This window comes from Chenopodium album, chromosome 17 (genome assembly GCF_948465745.1).
Source record: "Chenopodium album chromosome 17, dcCheAlbu1.1, whole genome shotgun sequence".
NCBI classification, from domain to species: domain Eukaryota; kingdom Viridiplantae; phylum Streptophyta; class Magnoliopsida; order Caryophyllales; family Amaranthaceae; genus Chenopodium; species Chenopodium album.
Genome location: NC_137850.1, coordinates 39,181,096 through 39,205,562, shown reverse-complemented (window position 1 = coordinate 39,205,562; position 24,467 = coordinate 39,181,096). Strand labels below are relative to the sequence as shown.

Sequence of the window (24,467 nt, the reverse complement as noted above, 5' to 3'; positions counted from 1 at the left end):
TAGGGGATGAGGCCCATCATGGGCCTCGTCCTCTCATGCTCGATCTAGGCCCTTTGTGTGACCTTATAGGATCCGTCCAAGTGGGATTTAGCCTATTTTACTAGCCCAAAGATCGTTTGTACCTCTAGCTATGATATAACGACGACCCAATTGTACGAACTTAATTATCTCCATAATTTGATCCATTTATATATCTAGTAATTGCACATGACGAAGACATAATTCCTTCACATTCTACATCATCAGGTTGTATGTAAGGTCGTGCATTATCCTGTTGTACCCATATTGTCTTGCATGCATTCTCTGGCCATTTTTCTCTAATTGCTGGTAGCAATTTGTCTATCATTGTTCTTCTGATGACATCTTTAGTAATTGATGGTATGGCTTTTGTGATAAGTGTTCCCCTTTTCTTATTCTTGCTTGATCTTTGAGCTGGAACTTCATTAGTGAATGAAAAAATGCCGAATTTCCCATCAAATGACATACTTCCCCCTTGAAATTGAGGCTTTCCTATCCCTGCCATAAACATGACTTTCTCCTGGTGGTTCTTTGATTGTATGCGTCTGTATGGCTCAGGTTCATTTGCAAGCAAGTAATATCTTTGTGTGTTTTTGCACACTAAAAACCACTTCTCATCAATATACACTACATTCGACAAATTCATGAATTTGGCTTGTCAGTCACTGTTTTTAGCAAAGTTAGCCCCAAAATCCATTTCAATCTTGCAATCTTAAGAGCTGCTAATACAAAAGGTTTGATTGAGTTTGTGTGTGCTCGAATGATACCCTTTTTAAGCAACTTATACACAGTAGAAGGACTTACATCTAAAGCTATAGCAAAAGTCCTAATTGTTATTCTTTGTTTTTGGCTGATTTAAACTAAGACTTCAGTATCAAGATTGCTAGACTTCCTCCCCACATTTCCTATTTTTTTATGTTTAACATTTATGACATCAAAAGTTTCGAGCCCCTGTTTTTTTATTGATCTCCACATTCTTGATACCGTGGATCTACTAAATTGAAAATCTTGCATGCAAGTTTTCATGGCATGGCACCCATACGAAGCGACCAATCACAGATAATGCTAATAATCTTTGTGCTAAATGTTATCTTTGCTTGTTAGTTTTTTCCCTAGGTTTTTTTTCAACTAGTTGCACATTTATGGTTTCCTGATTTTCATTAGCACTTTCAGTCGTTTCATCATCATTATCACTATCACTTTCAGGCTCACTACATATCCATACCTCTTCCTCACTGTCACTGTCAACATCTTCCCATTTGAGCAGCTTTTAACTCCAACAATTGCTCCATGCTGAAGTTCTCATGCATTGCAAGATCATCCATGCAAAAGTCTCCTCTTCCAGCATCTTTGTCACTACTTAATTCCTGAACGTAATCTGTAAAATTAAAATTCTGCATTAATTTTGTACAGTGCAAGTGTGTGCTGTGAAAGTGTAAATTATTTTGGGCAACTTTTTGTGAGGTGTGTGGAGTGAGAAAGAGTATTGAATGTCTTACTTGGGTATTCAATGCAGGTGGTTCTCCTTTTATAATGCTGCAAATAAAAGGGAGCCAAAAATTTGAATTGTAAAGCAAACTTTTGGTTTGAATTTCACCAAAAGTTTGGAGGGAAAAAATTGATTCCCTTCATTTCCCACTCAGTTTACACCGACTAATTAAAGAATGATGAGCCATTTAATTTCTGATTAAAGGATACCCCCACATCCATAAACCATCCCCTTTAGTTTTCTCTCTCCTCTTCTAAATAATTGTGCCAAAAACTAATGGGTCATGTAAAAAAAACAGAGGAAGTACCTTTTATCTTTTGATCGTGTACCTTTTAACTAAGAAAAATTACGCTCTTTTCTCGGTCAACCAAATATAAAACAACCTTTTATTATCCCATAATAGTATGCCCATTTAGGGGTATCTGCTAAAAAGGAAACGTGATTGACTGGATAAGTAACTTTTTTTAATTTCCGTTTTACTTATAAGTTAAGTCTGACACATGTAACTTTGTGATTATTTAGACTTTTGTAATTTTAATTTTAATTTATTTAAAAAAAAATCCATTTCCCACCATTACTCTCGGTTTGATCTACCACCACCACTACCATTTTCAACACAGCCTACCACCCTAGCCACAAACCCCAACCCTCACCAAAATAACCTAGTCACCACCCACCCTCACCAAAAGTATCTTAGCCACCATACACGCTCACCAATACCACCCATCAATTACAACTTTATCGTACCACCCCTCACCATGTTTAGCACCCGCTTCACGCCTCCAATCCCACACCACCCATCCTACCCTTACTTCTTCTACCTCATAGTACCCTTATAATCGCAACCCCTCACTGTTAGGAAAAATAATCAAAAGGACGTGAAAAATCACTATTCTTAAAGTATTATTTGCCCCCATTAGATTTGCACTTGGGATATGGCAAAGATACTTCTAGGGTTTTCCCTAAGATACTAGTGTTTTATGACTACAAAAATCAATATACACTCAATGAACGTTTTTATGAAGAAAAAAAAAAAAGAGAAGAGAAGAAAAGAACGTAGTTTTGAATTAGTAATCATGTTTATTTATAGAGAAAAACTGATTAGATAAGGAGATACAATTATTTAAATCTTATCTTCTTAGGCTCTGTTCTTTTGAGCTTCTGGGCAAAGTAGAGCAGGAATCGGCAGATTTCAATATTATTATTAAATATTAATTACAAAACGGGGCCTTAATCCTCCAAGGGCTCCAACTGACACAATTTTGCAGTTGTGCTAAGTGCCCATAAATAATACATATACCAACACTAAGCTCATGCATAATCTTTGATTTATTTTCAAACATGTAGAATATTGCAAGCATTATATACATCTAAAACCCAAACTAGCCCATTTTATTTTGTCAATGTGGAAAACAACAAATGAGTATAATGTTAACATCACCAAAAGTACACAAACATTATACAATTTTCTTACTTAAACATGTCATACATACATATAATGGACATGGGATTGCGTGCATCAACCGAAATACCAACCACGATTTACTAATGTCTAATGTCGTCTAATGGAAATTCCTTCTACCTCAATCTCTCCAGTCTCTACCATTGTGAGATATCAAGAGCTAGAGGACAATTCAATGATCTGATTAGATAGTAGGGAGATTTCAAAGTGTATCACCCATGCTTATTATAAATTGCAACTTGGATAGTTGGATTTAGGAATGAGTCAAAAACAAAATAAAGGTCAGTCTCATAAATGTCGCTATTATAACTGTAGCAACTTCTTATGTCAACAAAATGAATTCTTCAAATTTTAACGTCTCTTAAAATTTATTCATACAAAGCTACGAGCTAGACACACTCTACGCGTGTACAACATAGGATATTTTACTCATAATACTGTTATTGTAATTTTTTTCGAAAATCTATACTTACATAAAACTTTAAACTTAAGGTTTAAATTAAGATAAAAAAAATATATATATTAGACAATGACAAATTTACTCAACTTCTTGTACCTTAACCTTAAAAAATATCGTTGATTGTTAAGTTTTTTTGTATAAAAGATTAAAGATTATAGAGTAAACATCGACAGTAATACTATGTATATAGATTAGAAGCTGTATATTTTTTTTCCTTTTTGATACATGTTTAATTTTTTTTTTTTTTTTTCTATATAATAGAGATGATTGTGGTATATGTTGACTATATTGTATTTTTTTAGAAAACTATATTGGTGTTAATTTTTGTTATTTTAATAAAAAAAAATGTACAATTATCTTTTAGCAAAGTTTGTTTTTTTTTTTTTTAACAAAGTTAAACATGGAACTTTTCAATAATAAATAAGGTAAACAAGGTTTGTGGATAGTTAGTTTTTTTTACTCTTTTTTTTATGAAAATTAGATAATTTTTGTTTGTCTTTTTTTTTTTTTTTTTGGGATAATAATTTGGTTTGTGGGTGTAGTTTTATTTTAAAAGGAACACATTTTTTTTTTTTTTTTTGTGAACATTTATGAACAGTTTAAATAAATAGTGAATTGTAATTTTACAAATTGAGAAGGGCACTTTGGAAAAATTCGAATTTATCAACCAAGATGCCATTTCTCTTTATATAGTACTATAGATACTACTCTTTCTATTTGGTTTATCACTTTACACTCTTTTCTTCATTTTTATTCGATAGATTCTTTACATGAGAGATTGAGAGAGAATTAACGGATGTATCTTTATTCCATATGATGGGTATATATACATACAATATAATTAGCTAGGGTTTGCTTGGATAACAATAAACCCTAGATCTAGAATATTCTGGATGATACAAGAGGATAATGGCCATCCACCTTATATTTCATAACACTCCCCCTTGGATGTCCATTATTGAAGATTATGACTCGTTAAAACCTTAATAGGAAAAACCTTATGGGATAAAAACCTAATTAAGGAAAAAGAGTACAACATTCTTCGTAATACGCTCGAGATGTTGCCTCATTAAAAACCTTACCAGGAAAACCCAATGTGGGACAAAACCATGGTTAAGGAAAAAACACTAGTGGAAAAAACGCTATTAGCAACTGGCAAAAAGTGGCTTTTAGCAACTGGCACGTGGGGCTGCTATTGTGAGGGCTACTAATAAGAATATTATTTGCAACTGGCGCATGGTCATTGCTAATAGCTATTATTCGAAACTGGCCAATAGCTAATAGTACCTATTTGCAGCTGCCGTATAGTTCGGCTAGCTGCTAATAGTACCTATTTACAGCTGACATATAGTTCGGCTAGCTGCTAATAGTATTTATTTGCAGCTAGCATATAATTCGGCCTGCTGCTAATAGTCATTTTTTAAAATTTAAAAAAAAATAATAATTTTTTATCCGAATTTGTGCAGGAACTGCTATGTATATCATATACTTATAGAAATTACTATTGTAACAAAATTTATGTTAATTTTACTATATACATTAAATACAAATTTATAAAAATTACAAGGCTACCAATCTACCAAAAAAAAAAAAAGAGCAGCGACATCTTCCTAGAGCGACAACATTTATGAGAAGCAACGACTCAAATCACCTACATTTCCTGCTAAACATAAAAGTACAATAAACAACAATTGATTAGAAATTTTTCTAAACATAAACTAAGTAAAATTGAACAAAAAAGCTGAGTGCTCAAGGTTCAAGTTTCTATGAGAGAAATACACACACTGAATTTTACAATAGCACAACAGCAATAAATACACCCACAACATAGTATTGATGTATTGTCAAGAAGCATCCAAATATTATAATCCACTTCTATTTACTAGATGGATCAAATTGTACCAATTAGTTGTTAAAATTCAAAGAGTTTTTTACCACTACGAGTTCTATTATGTTGGTATTTTGGTGGACACACTAACTTAAACAGAGGTATTGATAACTCGTTCAAATATCTAAGACCTATTCCAGTTATTTTTTAATGGCATTGTCTGTCCTGCATGACTCCAATACTAAGAAGTCAAAACATTATTACTCCAGAAAATTGACTATGCCAAAACAGTAAACAATTTGTATCATCATGCTAAGATTGCCAATTCCAATAAAAATACCTTTCTGGAAGAAATCATGCTATTTCTGCCCACCTGATGCCATATATCTGGTGATAGCAAGTAAGAAGTGATTCTTCCTCCTCTGTCAAGGCATCTTTCTTTATCACAAGGTCAAGATGGTTGTGCCACCTACATGAGAACAAAAGATGAGAGGCCGAGAGGGCAATAAAGAAAAACCAAAATTAAACAAAACTTTTGCCACCGATGTAGGCAATGCTCAGTTGTAGGATATTCAAAGATAAAGTTATTAAACAAATTATAAACAACTACAAGAACATTACTAGATATAATTACAGTATATATTAACCATGTAAAAGATTCACCTCACAAACTTTCCTTGATCAAGTATATAATCTTTTTATGATGAACAACTAAATTCAAACTGATTGCAATGCCATCAAGGCCTATCATATTTCAGCAAAGCAAAATGGTAAATTCAATAAATAGACTAAGTTTCTTACAATAGTCAAGGTTAAATCTTTAAACAACCGGAGTACTTAAAGAACAAATGAAACTACTATGTATATAAGGTTTGCACTCACCTATTGTTTTCCCAATTCTTCGTTGTATTTCTTTACAACAGCAACGAGAAGATTGTCCTGTTTTCAAGATCAGCAAAACATTATAAAAGTAAAAACATTTTTTTAATCTAGTCATCATACACCAGACCAATAGTCCAATACACATATACATCTGATCAAACACTAAACTATTGTAAAGTTTATGGCATGATTTTCAAAATATAGAGGATCTAAAGAGCTACCATTCACCTCTTCCTCTGTCCACCCACCCTTCGATGAATGTCTTGTCGGACCACTTGTCCTTCTAATAAACATAAACAACATCAATGGATCAGACTCTAATCATAATTTGAATAAATATTTCATTACTAAAGAACAAAAACACCCCCTCAAACAGACAAAGTATAAACATTGATAAATAATAATGTATATACCCAAGTTACACCAAACTCAACCCACACCCTACCCATACACACACATCGCCACGAACATAGTTACTCACATAAACGACATATATGGAATACAAGAAATGGTTAGGTGAGTAAATCATCTAGAATATGAAAGTTTTATTCGAAATTAAGGAAAGTGATATAACTGCTTAAAATATTTCATATACTCATATATATACCATACTATATAAACACACTGCAAATTAACTCCCCATCTTAAATACTCCTTTAACCTATTAGAGATCAACTAGTGTAGGTTCTGGTTAGCCTGAAGGAAATCATGGAAATACTCTTCCCAACAAAAATCAAGCATTTTAGCATCTTTAAAATACTGAATGTAAGATCATTATCAATCAAAATTAAAAATACTCAACAATAAACGTCTTACATCATCAATTGAGCCTAAAATTACATAATATCAATAAAGTTCAATAGATCTACCAACTCAATTCACAATCTATCAAAGTCAACTTAACCAAATATTTCATATCCAAAACTAATTTATCATCAACACTAAATAAAGGAGAATACCATCAAATCAACTTCAACTATCAACAAATTTGAAGTACAAAACCATATTAATGAAAAAAAAAACATATCTGAACGATAAATTAAAAAAAATTGAATTTAAGAAGGAAAAAAAAGTCTTAAATTGTCAAATTGAAGGAAAACCAAACAACCAAATTCCAGAAAAATAAAGCAAAAAATACCCTTAATTGTCGAATTGAGTCTGTCGAATTGAAGGTTCAATCTGACAACTTGGTTGATGCGCCTACCACCACCATCTATGAGCTCAACAACCGCTTCAAAGGAGAATTCAGATACGGCTTGGTCGACTTCAATCGAGAGGAAAGGATCCAGAAGACGACTTCAATCGAGTGTAGCATGAAATTAATTAGGGTTCCTTCTTACTTCAATGAAGTGCCAAAAAAATTAAGGTTGAGTGAAGTTCAGCGAGCATGGAGCAGAGGGTTGAGTGAAGTTCAGCGAGCGTCAAGGCGAGGGTTGAGTGAATTCAGCGACCATAGAGGAGGGCTGAGTGAAGTTCAGCAAGATTTTTGATTTTTAACATGAGAGAGAAGGCGGTTTTGATGAGAGAGAATGAGGGTTTTGATGAGAAAGGAGGGTGGGTCATAGTTATATCAACTCCATTTGCATGTACCCGGTGTACAGTATTTTTACTGTACATCGGGTTTTTCTCACGTGCAACTTTTTATTGTTTTTTTTTTTTTTTTTAAAAAATAGCTTAATTTAAAATCACGGAATTTTATACCTAAATCAAAAAAACGCAGAACAATGGAGGAGAGAGAAAGTGAGAAAACGCAGAACAATGGAGGAGAGAGAAAGTGAGAAATCGCAAAAATTGCAAAAAACGATCATCAATCGAGGAAAAAAAAGGTTAGAAAACGCAAAAATTGCATAAATCGATCATCAATAAAGGAGAAAAAAGGTGAGAAAACGCACAAATAGAAGAATTCGATCATCAATCGAGGAGAAAAAAGGTGAGAAAACTTACAAATTGCAGAAATCGATCATCAATGGAGAATTCGACTTTCGATACAACAAAATGCAACAATCTCATTCACGAATTGCTACAAAAACAGAGGCAAGTTGAGACTGAATTTGAAATCGATTTAAATCGATCGATTATAGAAGAAGAAGAAACTTATTGTTTTGGAGATGAATTCGTACCAATATTCAACCATCCAGACAATGCAGAAGCAATTGATAATGCAGAAGACGCAATACACAATGCTGAAAATCAAGTGGTTCCTGATAAATCAATTGATTCAAATTCAGAACAAACAACCAAAACAAATGCAACTGAAGGTAATTTCTATAAATTTTTGAGATTGTATGCTAAAAAGAACCCTTTGAATACATAATTGTTACCCTTTTTATGCATAAACGTGACCCTATTTATGCCTAAATGTTACCCTCAGATTGAATGCAGAACTTTTGAGATTGCATGCAAAAAGTAACCCTTTGATTGCCTAAATGTTACCCTTTTCATGCTTAAAAGTGACCCTATTTATGCACAAATGTTACACTCAGATTGTATGCAAAAAGTAACCCTTTGAATGTCTAAATGTTACCCTTTTCATGCTTAAAAGTGACCCTATTTATACACAAATGTTACACTCAAATTGTATGCTGAAAATTCAAGTTGTATGCAGAAAGTATCCCTTTGAATGCCTAAATGTTACCTTTTTCATGCATAAAAGTTACCCTATTTTCACACGAATGTTACCCTTTTTTATGCTGGCTGTGGTTATTATCTGATTTGTTTGTATTAAATAACAGATACAAATCCAATTGATGCTTCTGGTTTAGATCTTAGAGGATCATTTGTTGGTGTGGTAAGAGAAACTTTTGAAGAAATTTTGGAATTGTATGAAAAACATGTTGCTATACTGGGATTTTCAATAAGAAAACATACAACTAGATTCAAACAACACACAAAAATAGTAACTGAGAAAAACTATGTGTGTTCTGCTGAGGGAAAGAGACATTCAGGTCAGAAGAAAACAAAGTTAGTTGAAATGGTTGATGAAGAGGATGTAAATGTAAAAGCAAGAAAGCCAAGACAAGTAGCCATTACAAGATCAAATTGCAAGGCATGCATAAGAGCAAAAGTGAATAAAGAAGGACAGTTTGAGGTGGTGTCTCATGTTATTCAGCATAACCACGAGCTAACAAAGCCACAGTGGCATTATTTGCATCGTTCTAAAAGAAAAATGACAAAGGAAAAAACTGAAGCAATCAAAACAATGAAATCTTCAGGTTTAACTACAATGGACACTTACTATTACATGGCTACAGAGGCTGGAGGAGAACAGAATGTAGGCCATAGTGTTGTAGATCACCTGAATTTCTGCTCAAGGTTAAGAATGGAACAAATTGAGGCTGGAGATGCTCAAACTTTAGTGAACATTTTAAGTCAAGAACAATCAGAGGATCCAAACTTCTTTTTTAGAGTGAAGTTTGACAAAGAAGGAAGAATTTGCAATATCTTTTGGAGAGATTCAATGATGCTAGAAGACTATAGGATATATGGAGATGTTCTTGTGTTTGATACAACATACAGAACCAACAGATATAATCTTATATGTGCTCCATTTGTTGGCATAAATAACCACTGGCATAATTGTATGTTTGCATGTGCTTTTATTGGGGATGAAACAACAGATTCATTTGTGTGGTTATTACAAACCTTCTTCAAAGCTATGGAGGATAGAAAACCAACTTCAATATTCACTGACCAGGACCAAGCAATGGCAAATGCAATTCTGGAGGTAAAAGATTTATATTGACATCTTACAGATTTGAGATCTGACAATAAAGTTTTTCTTTTCACATAAAAGTTACCCTTTTATCTGCATAAAGTTATCCTTTTTAGTGCATAAAGTAACCCTTTTAACAGCATAAAGTGACCCCTTTATTTTCAATGCAGGTGATTCCAAATACAAGGCATAGACTTTGTATATGGCATTTGGAGCAAAATGCCATAACCAGATTTGGAGCTCTTAAAAAAGACAAAGAATTCAAATTTGCATTCAACCAGTGCTTAAAGATGTGTGTGACAGAACAAGAATTCGAAGAAAAGTGGCAGGCAATGTTGCAGAAATATGAGTTGACAGAACACTCTTGGTACAAAAGAGTGTATGAGTTGAAAGACAAATGGTGTCCTGCCCTTAGTAGAGATTTCTTTTCAGCAGGAATCTTATCGTCACAAAGGAGTGAAAGCACTAATCATGCTATAGGATTCAGAGCAAGTAAAACAACTACTTTGACAGAATTTTATACCATATTTAAGAAGACAACCAATCGTTGGAGAAGCACAGAGAAATATGATGAGTTTACCTGTAGCAAGTCAATAGCATTCACTTCATTGCCTCTCTCTGGAATGCTAAAGCATGCTGCACAGGTAAAAAGTTAACTGACAACTACATAAATTACACCTAATATATGGCAATTTAAATGAACCTACATGATTTTGATGTACAGGTTTTCACTTTATCACTCTTTAGAGATTTTGAAGAGGAGTTTGGATACTCTATGGCAACAACTGTTCAGATGTTAGGCAGTAATGAAGAATGCCTACTTTATCAAGTAACACTAGAAGACAAGCCATGGTCTGCACATCAAGTAAACTATATACATGAGAGCCAAACTGTATGGTGCACTTGCAAAAATTTTGAAGCATCTGGATGGTTATGTTATCATTGCATCAGAATTCTACATTTGCATTCAGTAACAAGAATACCAGATAAGTATGTTTCAAAAAGATGGACTAAGTTTGCAAAAACAGAGGCATGGGATAGGTTGAAGAATCAGGATCCTAAACAGCGATATATTCCATGGAGGCAAACAATGATGAGGAAATACTACAATCTAATCTTAAAAAGTCAAGAAAATGAAGACACAAGAGCATTTATGGAAGAAAGCTTCAGAAACAGTCTTAAAATGGTGGAAGACTTACTTGCTATTGCTGCTCAGAAAGAAAGTGCAGAAGCTGCTTCTAACATTCCTGATGTGGCAGACAGCACTCAAAGCAATACTGACGTTTCTTCAGCATCGAGTACAAGCACAAGTGTACCACAAATACTTGATCCTAAAACGGCTGTAACAAAAGGAAGAAGCAAGAGAGCAAAAGGAGGACTTGAAAAAAGCAAGAGAAAAAGAAAACCAGCACTGCCACCTCCAAATTCAGAATTTGGATCAAAAACACCTAACTTACGACTCTTTTAAGATCTTTTTTTGAACATTTTTTTTTCGAAATTAATATACCTTGTATTGTTAAGCTTCAGAAACAGTCTTAAAATGGTGGAAGACTTACTTGCTATTGCTGCTTAGAAAGAAAGTACAGAAGCTGCTTCTAACATTCCTGATGTGGCAGACAGCACTCAAAGCAATACTGACGTTTCTTCAGCATCGAGTACAAGCACAAGTGTACCACAAATACTTGATCCTAAAACGGCTGTAACAAAAGGAAGAAGCAAGAGAGCAAAAGGAGGACTTGAAAAAAGCAAGAGAAAAAGAAAACCAGCACTGCCACCTCCAAATTCAGAATTTGGATCAAAAACACCTAACTTACGACTCTTTTAAGATCTTTTTTTGAACATTTTTTTTTTCGAAATTAATATACCTTGTATTGTTAAGCTTCAGAAACAGTCTTAAAATGGTGGAAGACTTACTTGCTATTGCTGCTTAGAAAGAAAGTACAGAAGCTGCTTCTAACATTCCTGATGTGGCAGACAGCACTCAAAGCAATACTGACGTTTCTTCAGCATCGAGTACAAGCACAAGTGTACCACAAATACTTGATCCTAAAACGGCTGTAACAAAAGGAAGAAGCAAGAGAGCAAAAGGAGGACTTGAAAAAAGCAAGAGAAAAATAAAACCAGCACTGCCACCTCCAAATTCAGAATTTGGATCAAAAACACCTAACTTACGACTCTTTTAAGATCTTTTTTTGAACATTTTTTTTTTTGAAATTAATATACCTTGTATTGTTAAACTATTTTTCTTTTGTTTTTTTACTCTATGACAAGTTTAATGAAAATGTGATTGACACTTTTATTAGCAGATATTTAATTCTTGGAAACATCAACTTATGTTACCCTTTTCATGAATTAAAGTGACCCTTTTCATGCATAAACATTATCCTTTATATCCACTAAAAGTTACGCTTTCTGGTAATAAAAGTTACCCCTTTTGTCAATAAAAGTTACCCTTTTCACGCATAAAAGTTACCCTATCTATCCAAAAAAAGTATACCTTATCCTTTCTATCCACTAAATTAACCTTCTCTTTGTTAATAGTTACCCTTTCAAGTAATAAAAGTTACCCCTTTTGTCAATAAAAGTTACCCTTTTCATGCATAAAAGTTACCCTATCTACCCAAAAAAGTATACCTTATCAAATATAAAAAGTAACCCTTTTTATGCCACAAAGTAACCCTTTTTATGCACAAAAGTGACCCCAAAAAACATACACAAGAACCTTTCAAATTACTTAATGTATGCACATACATCAGTATTCCAAAAGAACAAAAAACTAACCACTAAGTTTAATTACATCATTTAACTTGATGTATATGCACAAACATTAAGTTTTTTCATTGTTCAAAAAATGCTCCTAGACCTAATCAACCTTTGCTTCTAACAGTCATTTCACCCTTTAGAAGGAGTGTACTTGTCTGTCTTCTTTTTTGCCCTTTTTCCTTTGGGATTCTCTTCGTCTGCCTCTGCCTTTGCTTCTACTTCAGCTGCCATTATTCTTTCTTCATTATCTTTCTTCTTCTTTGCAGCAATTGCATCCTTTCTTCTCATTTCAATTTCTTGGCAATAAGCAGGATCTTTCTTCTTCTCATTGAACTTCTCTAATTCTGACAACACATCATTCCTAGATTCATTCAAATCACACAGCACCAGTGTCGTACAAATCTCACCTCGCAGAAATTTTCTCCCAATAATCTCACAACAGAAAAAAAAAAAAAAAAACTTATCAATATGTAATTAATAAAAGCATTAGAAAGGGAAAAACTACATACAAAATAGATGAATAATTACTGTTTTGAGTTCATTTAATTTGAACGATTCGCCAACAAAATGGAGCATGTGATACATAACAAACACCCCACAGTCCAAATTGTCAACTTTTTCTTTTCTCCATTCCAACTCAACAATTTGAAACCTATAAGAAGGTAGCTGAACACTCTTTGGATGATTTCTTTTTTCGAGAAAAACACCCATTTGATCACACTGACATAAAATATAAAAGTTTAGAATAAAATAAAACAAGAAAAAAGAAAAAAAAATTTAAATGGAAACAATAAGTAAACAGAAACATAACAATGAAATCAACATAAACATACCAAGTGTGAAGACAATTCTTTGGTATATTCAAGAGCATCATCACGCCAGATGATATTGTCAAGATAATATACCACCTCTTTTGTATGATCAATAACAAACAAAATGTAGTGATTCTCAATAAGAACAGGAAAATATATCTGAAACAGAAAAAATTAAAACACTGATTTAGACAGATTAACACAAAACAGAACTTTTTTAAAGTTTTGATAGTAATTTATCATGAAATATACCAGTTCAGCATCCATAATATCACATTCAGGATTCTCATAGCTCACCCAACCTTCCCATAAACCGTGCAAATCATTAACAGCTTGTGAAACTTCACCTTTGCCAATGTTTTCACAAACATGCAAGAATGCAAACTATTAAAAGTATGAGAACTTGTTTATATAAAAAGATAATAACTTTAGTGCACATAAAGGGTAACTTTAGTGCACATAAAGGGTAACTTTAGTGAATATAAAAAAAAATCAAATTACTTACACTTTGCCTCACACCAAAGAAGAATTTTCGAGGACCAGAATCAAAACATGCCTTCTCGTTCAAATACAGACAGTAGCAATCAATGATGCACCATCTAATTCTAAGTGGAGCTACCAGGGATACCATGTCTTCTCTTGGAATTAAAAAATTCATCCCAATAGTAACAAGATTCTCACTGCAACAATAAAAAATAAGATAAGCATTAAACAAAAAAATAAAGGAAAAAAAACATATAAAATATAATTATTATAAAAAATGACATTTAACTTCCTCATCATTGAATCATCCTTCAGTAAACAATAATCAAGAATTTCCTTATGTAACTTGGGCAATTTCTTGAAAATCCGAGCATTAGACCTCAAAAACAGAGTAAGAAAAGGAACATCCACACCTACTGGCCCACAGTCGAGTGAGCAAAAAGATTTATTGCCTCTAACGATACGTCTAGAAGCATTTGCTACAGAAGGCCCAGCATCATCCTCAGACCTATTCATCAAAACACTTTTTCCTTTACCATTGACATCATCCTCAGACCTATTCAAATTCAAATCTTCTGCAGATTCATTATCAGGATCATCATTGTTATGACCTTCAGGTTCATAAAAATCACGAAACATTTCATGAATAGACTTCATCTTGTTACACTCCTCAATTAAACCATCTAAAAGCTTCATGTAATGAGGATCAGAAAGTAACTGTTGTGTTTGAGAAAATACAACAGGATCATCAGAGGATAATGATTCAATTCTGCGAGAAGCAATCATATCACTCAAGGTTTGAAAACCCTGTGACTGAACCAACAATAATACATCCATATTTCTTTTGACCAAAAGAAATGTTTCATGAACAGCCTGCAAACATATGAACCAATAAGAAACTATACAAATGTAAAAAATAAAAATAAAAAACAAATGAAAATTCATGATATATGCATAAAGTTACCCTTTTAAATGCATAAAGTTACCCTTTATTATGCATAAAGTTACCCTTTAAAATGCATAAAGTAACCCTTATAACTGAATATTTAGGGTAACTTTAGTGCACAAAAAGGGTAACTTTAGTGCACAAAAAGGGTAACTTTAGTGCATATAAAGAGATAATAACTAAATAAAAAAAAAAGAGCACTTACATCAGTTGAAATTTCTTTAATTTCATCATCAGTCATCACACTTTCTGGAAGATCAAATGCAAGAATGCGGCCACTTCTACCACTTGTAGAAGCCCCTTGACCACAAGTTTGCTTAACAACAGGAGTTATAGGATCCCTAACTTCAGGCTGTGAAACAGGATATGTAAGGGTATCCAATGGTCCCTGCCCAAAATCACCAGCTTTAATCTCCAAATTGATCCGCTTCTTAATCTTCGCATCAGTCCAATGTTGAATCAAAGGAAGGGTACTACTTTCCTTTTCTCCTTGGAAATTTAATCGATGAAAATACATAATTTGCAAAGCTAGCAAACAACCACTTACATTTTGAGCATTTTCATCATTCTTATAATTCACAACAGCCTTCTTTAATTTTTTCAAAACATATGAACACCAATCAAATGTTTTGATTTCATCAACATTTTCCACAGCCTTCAGCAACTTCAATGAAACAGTCCTATTAGTAGTAGGAGCTAAGAAGCTAGACATAGCATGTAGCACAAAACATCTCTTGAATTCTTCACCACCATCATCCAAATCAACCATCCTAGACTCCACTTTTGACAAATGTAGAGGTTGCTTCTCAGTAAGACCATAATCATGTCTCCATGACTGAATGATACGTTTATCTACACTACCTTCTTCAGGATTCTTCTGAAGTTCAGGAACAGCAATCTCACTCATAGGCAAGCCAAAGACATCACATATATCATTTTTAGTAACTACAAACTCTTTACCAGCAGCAATAGTGAACATGCAGCTACCTCCATTAAAGTGTTCAACCAGCCAATGTAGCATTTGACGATTCAAAGTTTTCAATTTCAGATGTAATAAACCACCAAAACCTATTTCTTCAACAGCTTTTTGTTGATTAGGACTAAAATTACTCATCATTAATTCCAATGTGTGTGGTCTGCACCTTGCAATCAAGGGTCTTTTTTCCCTAAATAATAATAATATAAGTAAAACAATATCAGAATCAGAATCAGAATCATGATATATATGATTAAAAAAATACAAAACAAAAAACATTTATACTTACACAACAGTATCAGAATCAGAATCAGAAACTACTTGCAATTCAGCATCTGCTTTGGCCTTCTTAGATACAATTTTAGACTTCTTAGGAGATGCTTTAACCTTCTGAGACTCTGCTTTGGCCTTCTTAGGAACAGTTTTAGCCTTCACAATGTTAGACTTCCCAGTTTTAGACTCTGTTTTGTCCTTCTCAGGAGCTGTCTTGTTCTTTTTAGCAGGCTCTTTACCCATTCCTTTTCCCCTTGAAGGCGATTTATAACGATATCCACCTATTGAACCACCTATATCTAATTAATACAGAGGATAACCATAAATTACAAATTCACAAATTACTCAGGGGAAAATTTAGAATATATGCATAAAAATCCTTTTTACTGCATAAAGTCACCCTTAAAATACAACAAGTAACCCTTTTAAATAAAAAAGTAACCCTTTAACAAGCATAAAGTGACCCTTTTAACTATATAAAGTGACCCTTTTAACTATATAAAGTGACCCTTTTCACTGCATAAAGTCACCCTTTAAACTACAACAAGTAACCCTTTTAAATACAAACGTGACCCTTTTGACAGAATAAAGTGACCCTTTTCACAGCATAAAGTGACCCTTTTCAAAGCATAAAATAACCTTTGTCATGCATATAAATAACATATGTATATATTACTCACACACAATGCACAATGCACATATTACTGGTACTCAAACACATATACACAAACACAATGCAGATATGCATACTATTCTCATAATCTAACTAAAACCTAACATCAAAATTTGAAGAATAATGAATAAAACTTCTGAAAACAAACATGCAAAATTTGTTTAACATGTAACAACACCACAACACATATATATCAAATTTTGAACCAATTATCACAATGAACAATAAAATAAAGCAAAATTAAACATAATAACTTCAAAATTGAAATTCAATTATCATAATATGCATAATAAATCAACAGAAAACAATAAAAAATAACATGCACTACTAATTCGACATATATAAGCGAAAATTCAATTGAAAATTCGAAAAAATGATGAAAAATTAAACAAACACACCTTCTTCAGCATCTACAGCCTTCTTTGTAATCTTCTTCTTCACCATTGCTGAAACTAACACTACAAAAAACGAAAACAAAATCAAAATCAAAAAACCTAAAAATCGAAGAACCAAAACAATTTAAACTAACAAAAATCTCAAAAAAATAAGTAAACTAACCACAATTAAGCGATAAACAACTTCACAAGTGAAAGAAAAGTGAGAAAAAGCTCGAAAAAGCTCGAAAAGCAACAATGGAGGAGAGAGAAATCGCAGTTAACTGGTTTTTAGAGAGAGAAAAACGAAGAGAGAGAAAGCGTGAATGAGTGAATGAAGGAGAAAATCAAGGAGAGAGAAAGTTCTTTTTCTTTAATTTTGGAAAGCACGTGCCCAGGACAGTTTTTTTGTCCTTAAAATCCGCCATTCAATATCATTATTGAACACCCGCTTTTTTTAAAAATTTGTGTAGTTATATTCATTCTCTTGTTTTAGCAGCTAGCCCTTTCTAGGCCAGTTACAAATAATTTGGTCAAATTTTGATTGACCTAGTATTTGTAGCGGACATAAAAGGCCAGTTGCGAGTAAATATTTTATTTTTAATATAATTTTTTATTAGCAGCGGGCATTGTTACACCAGTTGCAAATGTTATAGTAATTACAACTGGCATTAAATAGGCCAGTTGCTAATATAAACTTTTGCTTTTATACTCTAAGTATTAGCAGCGCTCATTATTACGTTAGTTGCTAATGACAAAGTATTTGTAGCTGACATTATTTTAGCCAGTTACAGTCAGTGTTTTAGTAACTAACATATATAACGTTAGTTGCTAATAGGGTGCTGCTAATAGCAATTTTTCCACTAGTGAAAGAGTACAACGCGTATTTTCTCCCCCTAATGAATACATAACTTGAGATCATCTAGTGCTGCAATGAATCCAAAATGGCTAGGTGTCTTCTCATACATAGTAGAATATCATTTCTTGCTCTTCGACTCTCGTAATTTGAATTTGCATATTCAAGTCTTCACGTGAACATATGAAGTGTCTTCAATTCACCATGTATAGATTTATCTCTATATCATTCCAAACCTTTATTTGAATAAAGTTACTTTAAAAGTTAAACTTATGCGGTTACTCTTTCTTCTGGAGGTCGTGAATAATATAAATTGATGATTATTATTTGATCAAACATTCCTTAATGGCAACACATGATATTATTAATGTTGCTCTTCAATCTCATATGAATTAATATAACACATGTAATTATATACATTAATCATGGTTCTTCTAGACCATAATAAAACAGTCTCACGCATAAGTATCTCGTTGATATTCTTTAGAATTTTCATAATTGACATGATAGTTCTCTTGCAAACACAAATAGTAATTCTCACTAAATCTCATATGCTCAAACTTCAAGTTGAGATGTCAATGATGTAGTCACATAGACTAAAAGTTTTATAATAATTACAATATTCAAAATATAACTTTGTCGGGCTGGATATATAAATACGTCATACATAATTTCATCACAACTATAAGCCCATTGGAATATAAATATGTCTTTCTAATTTTCCATCAAAGTTATAAATATGCCTTACTATATATAGAATGAACATTTACATATACCACAAATATTATATAGAAACTAATGCACGCAATTTGAAACATAAAAAACATGATAACATATTAAACGAGAATTATAATGAGAAATGCATCTAAACAACTTCTGACATATGCAATGAATAATCTGTTAACCAATGACTCACACATGCATATGAACATACTAGGACTCAAAATAATGCAACACACTGTACAGTGTGGATTTAAAAATCCTTATTTCATTGGACTTCTGGTCCATGATAAATTTATGATGATTATCATTATGTTGACATTAAAATGGACATATATTCTAGATCCCTTATTCACTAGTCCATTTTATCATGCATATGCATTATTTATCGGTTCCATTATATACCGGTATCATCATATAATTCCTCAAGGTACAATTTTAATTTACTTGCTATTCTAACAATGATATCTGAATACATTTTTCATTGGTACCATCATAATTTTTCTAACATCATAGGTCATCTATTGTGATAATTCAAATATCTATACCACTTTTAGGGTATTCATACACTATGGTATATATATACTATTACACTATTAGTGTTAACTACACTATCTTGCCAAATATAATATCTATTAGACATGTCTTTATTTTGGAACCGATTATACAACCCTGCACTTCAAGTGTAGTGATTCAAGTATAATTGGCAAGATTTTCTCTCAATGTATACACATAATTAATATGACCAAAATGTATCTTCAACGCTATGCAACATGAGTCATAACTGAATACAAATCAAATTATAAATGTGAAACATATCTTGATAATATATAGACAAAAGTAGGCGTATAACTTCTCTAACTACCATTATAGGGATCATAATTATTACTTTTTTTTTTTATTTTTTTTCCAACTTTTGCTATTCATGCTTCTCCCCCTAAGTTGGTAAAATATCTCATTTATTGGAGCGTCTAATTTATATTAACTTAGTAGACAAATTTGCATTAATAAAATTCACTTCATTAGGAGGATCACAATCAAAATTTATTTCTCAAAAGATTTTTATTAAACAATTTCTATCTCTTCTGGAGAACAATTTCAATGAATAATCATTTCTTCATTAACTTTACATTGCATGTGTATCTATTATTACCCTTTTCATAATATCTTCTGGAAAAACAATGTCAATGGGGAGACATGTGTTGTGCAGTTGTACGTTTTTCCTTCTTTTTCAATTTCTTATGTGCTAATATATAATAGCCCCAATCAAAAGAATTGTTATACAAGCATAAATCACTTGGTTTTAATTCTACTAGGTGGTGATCTTCTGGATCTTTAAAAACTTAAATAGTGTATTTGGTGAGCTTCTTATCACCTAATAGTTGACAATAATATATAAGTTATTTTGGTGAACTTCTAGTCACCCATTACTATTTTATATAAGAAATCAAAACCTAATAACTCTTGAAATTTTCATTAATACAAATTATTATGAATCACAATTCAAATATAGCTCAATCTCAATGCTATGTCTTGTCATTCAATTCATTTTATATATCTAACATTAAGAGAGCGTCAGCATACTATCAAATGAAACTTCAGGTTTCCATAACAGGTAATTATTAAACCCGGATGGCCTAATTTAATTATCACATCCAATCACTTCTCTAAATTTAAACTCTAGTCAGTTTTCCAACACTAGTGATCACTTTATTAAACTTAATTTATACATGGCCATGAATTTGATGTGATATTTGAACAACAACTTGTGTTTATTTGTACAATTGGCAAGACAATCAACTAATATTTTATCCAATTATTTACTCGTACTCTGCTAGAGTTTTGACTATAATCTTGATACAGGTTAAACTTGTTGGACATTTAATACTCTTCTGTAGCGCTTTATATAATCATGGTACATATCAGTTTTACTAAACATAATCACTTCTAAAGATCTATCAGAATGTATCACTTCTTCAAATTTGTTATTGTCAATAGAGTTCCTTTCCTTTTCAAAGATACTTAATTATCTTTAGAACCTATTGATTTATATATCACGCTTCAGGCGTGCTATAGGTACATCAGCAATTGATGTTGTCCTTATGGGACATCAATTTTAATTAGAGTATTTACAACTAGTATTTGATAAATGACATTTACTTATATCCATTTTCAAGATGGTATCATTTTAAAATATTTAATTAACATGAGGCCACTTCTATTAAGTAAATCATTAATATTTAAGTTAATGTATGTACCAAACTGACCATCAATATATTTATTATTTATGTGCAAGGATTACATAATATAATGGAATAAATACAATCTCCCCCTAATCCTTGCATAAAAAGGGGTATAAAATAGTCCAACAATCTATCTTTAAATCACTTGTTCCTTTTAATCCATAAAGTCTTTTAGCAATGCATTTATTAAGCAAAGGAAAATTATGCTTATAAAACTCTTACTTGTAACTTTTGCCCAATTATATGAATCTCTTATAAGTATGGGCATAATAAATATATTTTTTAAGTTAGTTGCTCACAATGTTATGTCTAATTTCTTAGACTCATAAACATTATTTCTCGGCTAAATATATGGTATACAATCACGTTTGCAATCCTTATTTATTTAATGAATTATAATTAAGAAAACATCATGCAAACATGCTCGTTATCCTTTCAATCATATACAAATTCTCATTTATATTTGTATTGTGAATGATGCATTATTTAAACAACATAATATAAAAACTATTAAAATTTTATAAGTCTTATACATATGTTCATATTGAGGGCTTTTTACCCTTCATAAATTAAGGAACTTTCGGTCAATATGTATGAGTATTTAATGTTAAATTATTCATCATTCCTATAATCCAACTTAATGTAGGCATATAATATCATGTATAATTGAACAATCACACATCACTCAATAATTTCAATGTTGAAAGTGGCAGTATGTTTCATAATAGGTTTCATTTGGAAGGTTACTGACAATATGACCATATATGCTACATACCAAGTTAATGTCAATTATAACGCACGTACATGAGATAGTTCGAAGTACTAAAAGAACAATATTTGAAACTTTAAGTCCTAGAAATGGAGAGATATATGTAATTATAGAGTATTAGATTGCAAGTTACTAGTATGACACTATATGTTTGGATCAATCATATCGTAAATATCTTATATATCTCATGTAATAGTCATTATTATCATCACAAACTATTGTTCATCTATCAAATCCTTTCCCACTCTATTAACAAAATAAAAAAAATAATTTCTACATTGCGGGTGGTAAAACAAGAGATCATCTAGAAAATATGAATATAGTTGATTTAATCTATGACATCAAGCATATATTATCAATATATCAATCTCACTCATTAGAATAATGAAAAACAATGCTAGCTATATCTTATCAAGGACCAAAACATACACATAAATATTAGTTTAGGGAGATAGATCAACTTTATGATACTTCATGATCAATTGATCAACCTTAACTAGTCCTCTAGGACAATGAATAAAAAAAATTAATAGGATTAAGATTGTATTAGTCTTTAATCAATGTTCAACTAAAGTTCATGGTCAACTAAAATTTATGGTTGTCAGCAACAAAAATTCTCGATTTTTTTTTGAATAATTATTGAAGATGCCTTGCATGAGCTTTGAATACACAAAGTACATTACGAAACCTAAGGAAAGTATTCGCTAAACGTAAATACCAAATCAGCAAACCATTAGCTAAATAAAAGGAGCTAACTTACAAACGATAATACTCACAAAAGATAAGTACTGCTAAGTTGATAAGCTAGCTAATTAAGTCAACGATTATCAAAACAAAAAAATATCCTTAATTATCCTTTATTAATAACTAAGTCTAAAATATCATTGTTTAATTCTTATAATTTCATTTACAACTTGCAATCATGCCGGCATTTAGAGTACAAATTTGATTGAAAACAATTACATAATTGTAAATGCATGTAATTAATCACACTTTTTTTACGAAGCTATGACTTCCAATATCAAGTATTCATAATCCGTAATCAATAAACATTATAATAAATTAGTTCTTGATAATTAGTTTGGGATTTCAATAAAGCTGTAGAAGAATACTGATTGGAAGAAATGAATACAATCAATAATGCTATATTTGCATCTATAGAATTATATATAGATCGATTTTTTTTAAAAAAAATATCTCATGGAGACTGATAATGATAACCAAGTTAAAAAGTAGTTAGACTAAAGCTATCTTCTCTTAATTATCACTTGTGATATATTCACTAATATTTATATTGGATAACAACTCAACCTTGACATACCCCATTCTCCATATGATTTGAGGTCAATTAAAATACAAAAAGAACAAAAATACTATTGTTTCGGAAAAGTGCAGTGCGTGACATTAATCAAAGTTTGGAAAACTCAAATATAAGTCTGACATAATATAACACATACAATCAATCACTATGTATCTATTTATTAAGAGTTTAATATTCATTTGAAACTTACAGCTCATAGTGTGATTAACGTAAAATCATACAATATCAAAATAATGTAAGATATTACCAATACGCATATACTTGTAATATAGGATTTGTCATATACAAAGATGCAAAGATGCAATAATTTATCACAAAATATTCTCAAAATTATGGTAAAACTCAAATTTCAATCACAAAATCCACTGTATGAGGTATTACTGAAGAGCAAACAAATTTATACGGAATTATAGTCTTTAACTAGAGTACTTTGAACCAATTAAAACCACCGAAATTGTATAATTGGATTACCTGGTTTGAAGATAGGATCAAATGTATTTAAGAATGAATATTCTCACCACTCATGGACTCCACATCTTCCAGCAACTCTACGTGATGGAGCTTAAACTAATTTGATCATCCAAGAATTATAATTATTGCGACACAATTATTGAATGGATTGGAAGATATAAGCTTTAATGTTCAAAACATATGTAGGTGGCTTAGAGTTTTGATGCTGATAACGTGTTATAAATTAGGGAGAAACATGAGAGATTGAGAGAGAATTAATGGGTGTGTCTTTATTCCATATGATGGGGTATATATACATACAATATAATTAGCTAGGGTTTGCTTGGATAACAATAAACCCTAGATCTAGAATATTCTGGATGATACAAGAGAATAATGGGCATCCACCTTATATTTCATAACAGTTTGTTGGTATTAGTTTTATTTTAAAAGGAACACATTTTTTTTTTGTGTGAACATTTATGAACATTTTAAATAATTAAATAGTGAATTGTAATTTTACAAATTGATAAGGGCATTTTGGGAAAATTCAATTTATCAACCAAGATGCTCTTTCTCTTTATATATAGTACTATAGATACTACTCTTTTTATTTGGTTTATCACTTTACACTTTTCTTAATTTTTATTCGATAGATTCTTTACATTTTTTTTGTGTTTTAATAAGTGTCACATTTTTAACAATACATAATTTTAGGCAATTTAATTGACTTAAATAAAATAAGAGGTAAGTGGGGTAGTTGGAGTGTTAAAAAACCGTAAAAAAAAATAAAATAAAATAGTAGGGTTAATAATTTATTTTAAAGTAACGAATGTGAAAATTAAAAATACGGATATTTTGACAATAAGCACCAACAATTATACTCATTTTAGTAATAAATACCAAAAAAAATTTCAATTTTTTTTTATTAAATTTTACCACCCAATGCAATAATAT

The 24,467-nt window shown here is 31.6% G+C and overlaps 2 protein-coding genes and 1 long non-coding RNA gene across 3 annotated transcripts; 1 reads left to right on the top strand and 2 right to left on the bottom strand.

Annotated features, from left to right (window-relative positions):
- Positions 1-4,944: 4,944 nt before the first annotated feature.
- LOC145589663 (uncharacterized) lies at positions 4,945-7,662 on the bottom strand. The gene is made up of 5 exons (XR_014101776.1): positions 7,278-7,662; positions 6,368-6,422; positions 6,140-6,196; positions 5,598-5,726; positions 4,945-5,089 (listed from the first exon to the last, which is right to left on the bottom strand). It is a non-coding gene; the product is annotated as an uncharacterized LOC145589663 (long non-coding RNA).
- A 2,364-nt stretch (positions 7,663-10,026) lies between these two features.
- LOC145588945 (protein FAR1-RELATED SEQUENCE 5-like) lies at positions 10,027-10,841 on the top strand. The gene is made up of 3 exons (XM_081645529.1): positions 10,027-10,495; positions 10,576-10,781; positions 10,823-10,841. Exons 1-3 carry the CDS (start codon positions 10,142-10,144, stop codon positions 10,839-10,841), a joined length of 579 nt encoding a protein of 192 aa, XP_081501655.1. The 5' UTR covers positions 10,027-10,141.
- A 1,719-nt stretch (positions 10,842-12,560) lies between these two features.
- On the bottom strand, positions 12,561-17,409 carry LOC145588944 (uncharacterized). Its single transcript, XM_081645528.1, has 9 exons — positions 17,336-17,409; positions 17,176-17,235; positions 16,121-16,403; positions 15,061-16,021; positions 14,199-14,782; positions 13,932-14,106; positions 13,679-13,810; positions 13,448-13,585; positions 12,561-13,046 (listed from the first exon to the last, which is right to left on the bottom strand). The coding sequence occupies exons 2-9, from the start codon at positions 17,219-17,221 to the stop codon at positions 12,744-12,746; spliced, it is 2,622 nt and encodes an 873-aa protein (XP_081501654.1). The 5' UTR covers positions 17,222-17,235; positions 17,336-17,409; the 3' UTR covers positions 12,561-12,743.
- Between the last annotated feature and the right edge of the window lie 7,058 nt (positions 17,410-24,467).

Bases quoted from the DNA above. Each gene is read 5' to 3' on its own strand.
- LOC145588945 (XM_081645529.1), top strand. From the start codon at position 10,142: ATGTGTGTGACAGAACAAGAATTCGAAGAAAAGTGGCAGGCAATGTTG. The intron at 10,496-10,575 runs GTAAAAAGTTAA...TTTGATGTACAG, and splicing joins TGCTAAAGCATGCTGCACAG to GTTTTCACTTTATCACTCTT.
- LOC145588944 (XM_081645528.1), bottom strand. From the start codon at position 17,221: ATGGTGAAGAAGAAGATTACAAAGAAGGCTGTAGATGCTGAAGAAG. The intron at 14,783-15,060 runs GTAAGTGCTCTT...ATATGTTTGCAG, and splicing joins TTAAAGAAATTTCAACTGAT to GCTGTTCATGAAACATTTCT. The intron at 13,047-13,447 runs GTATGTTTATGT...TTCTGTTGTGAG, and splicing joins AAGAATTGTCTTCACACTTG to ATTATTGGGAGAAAATTTCT.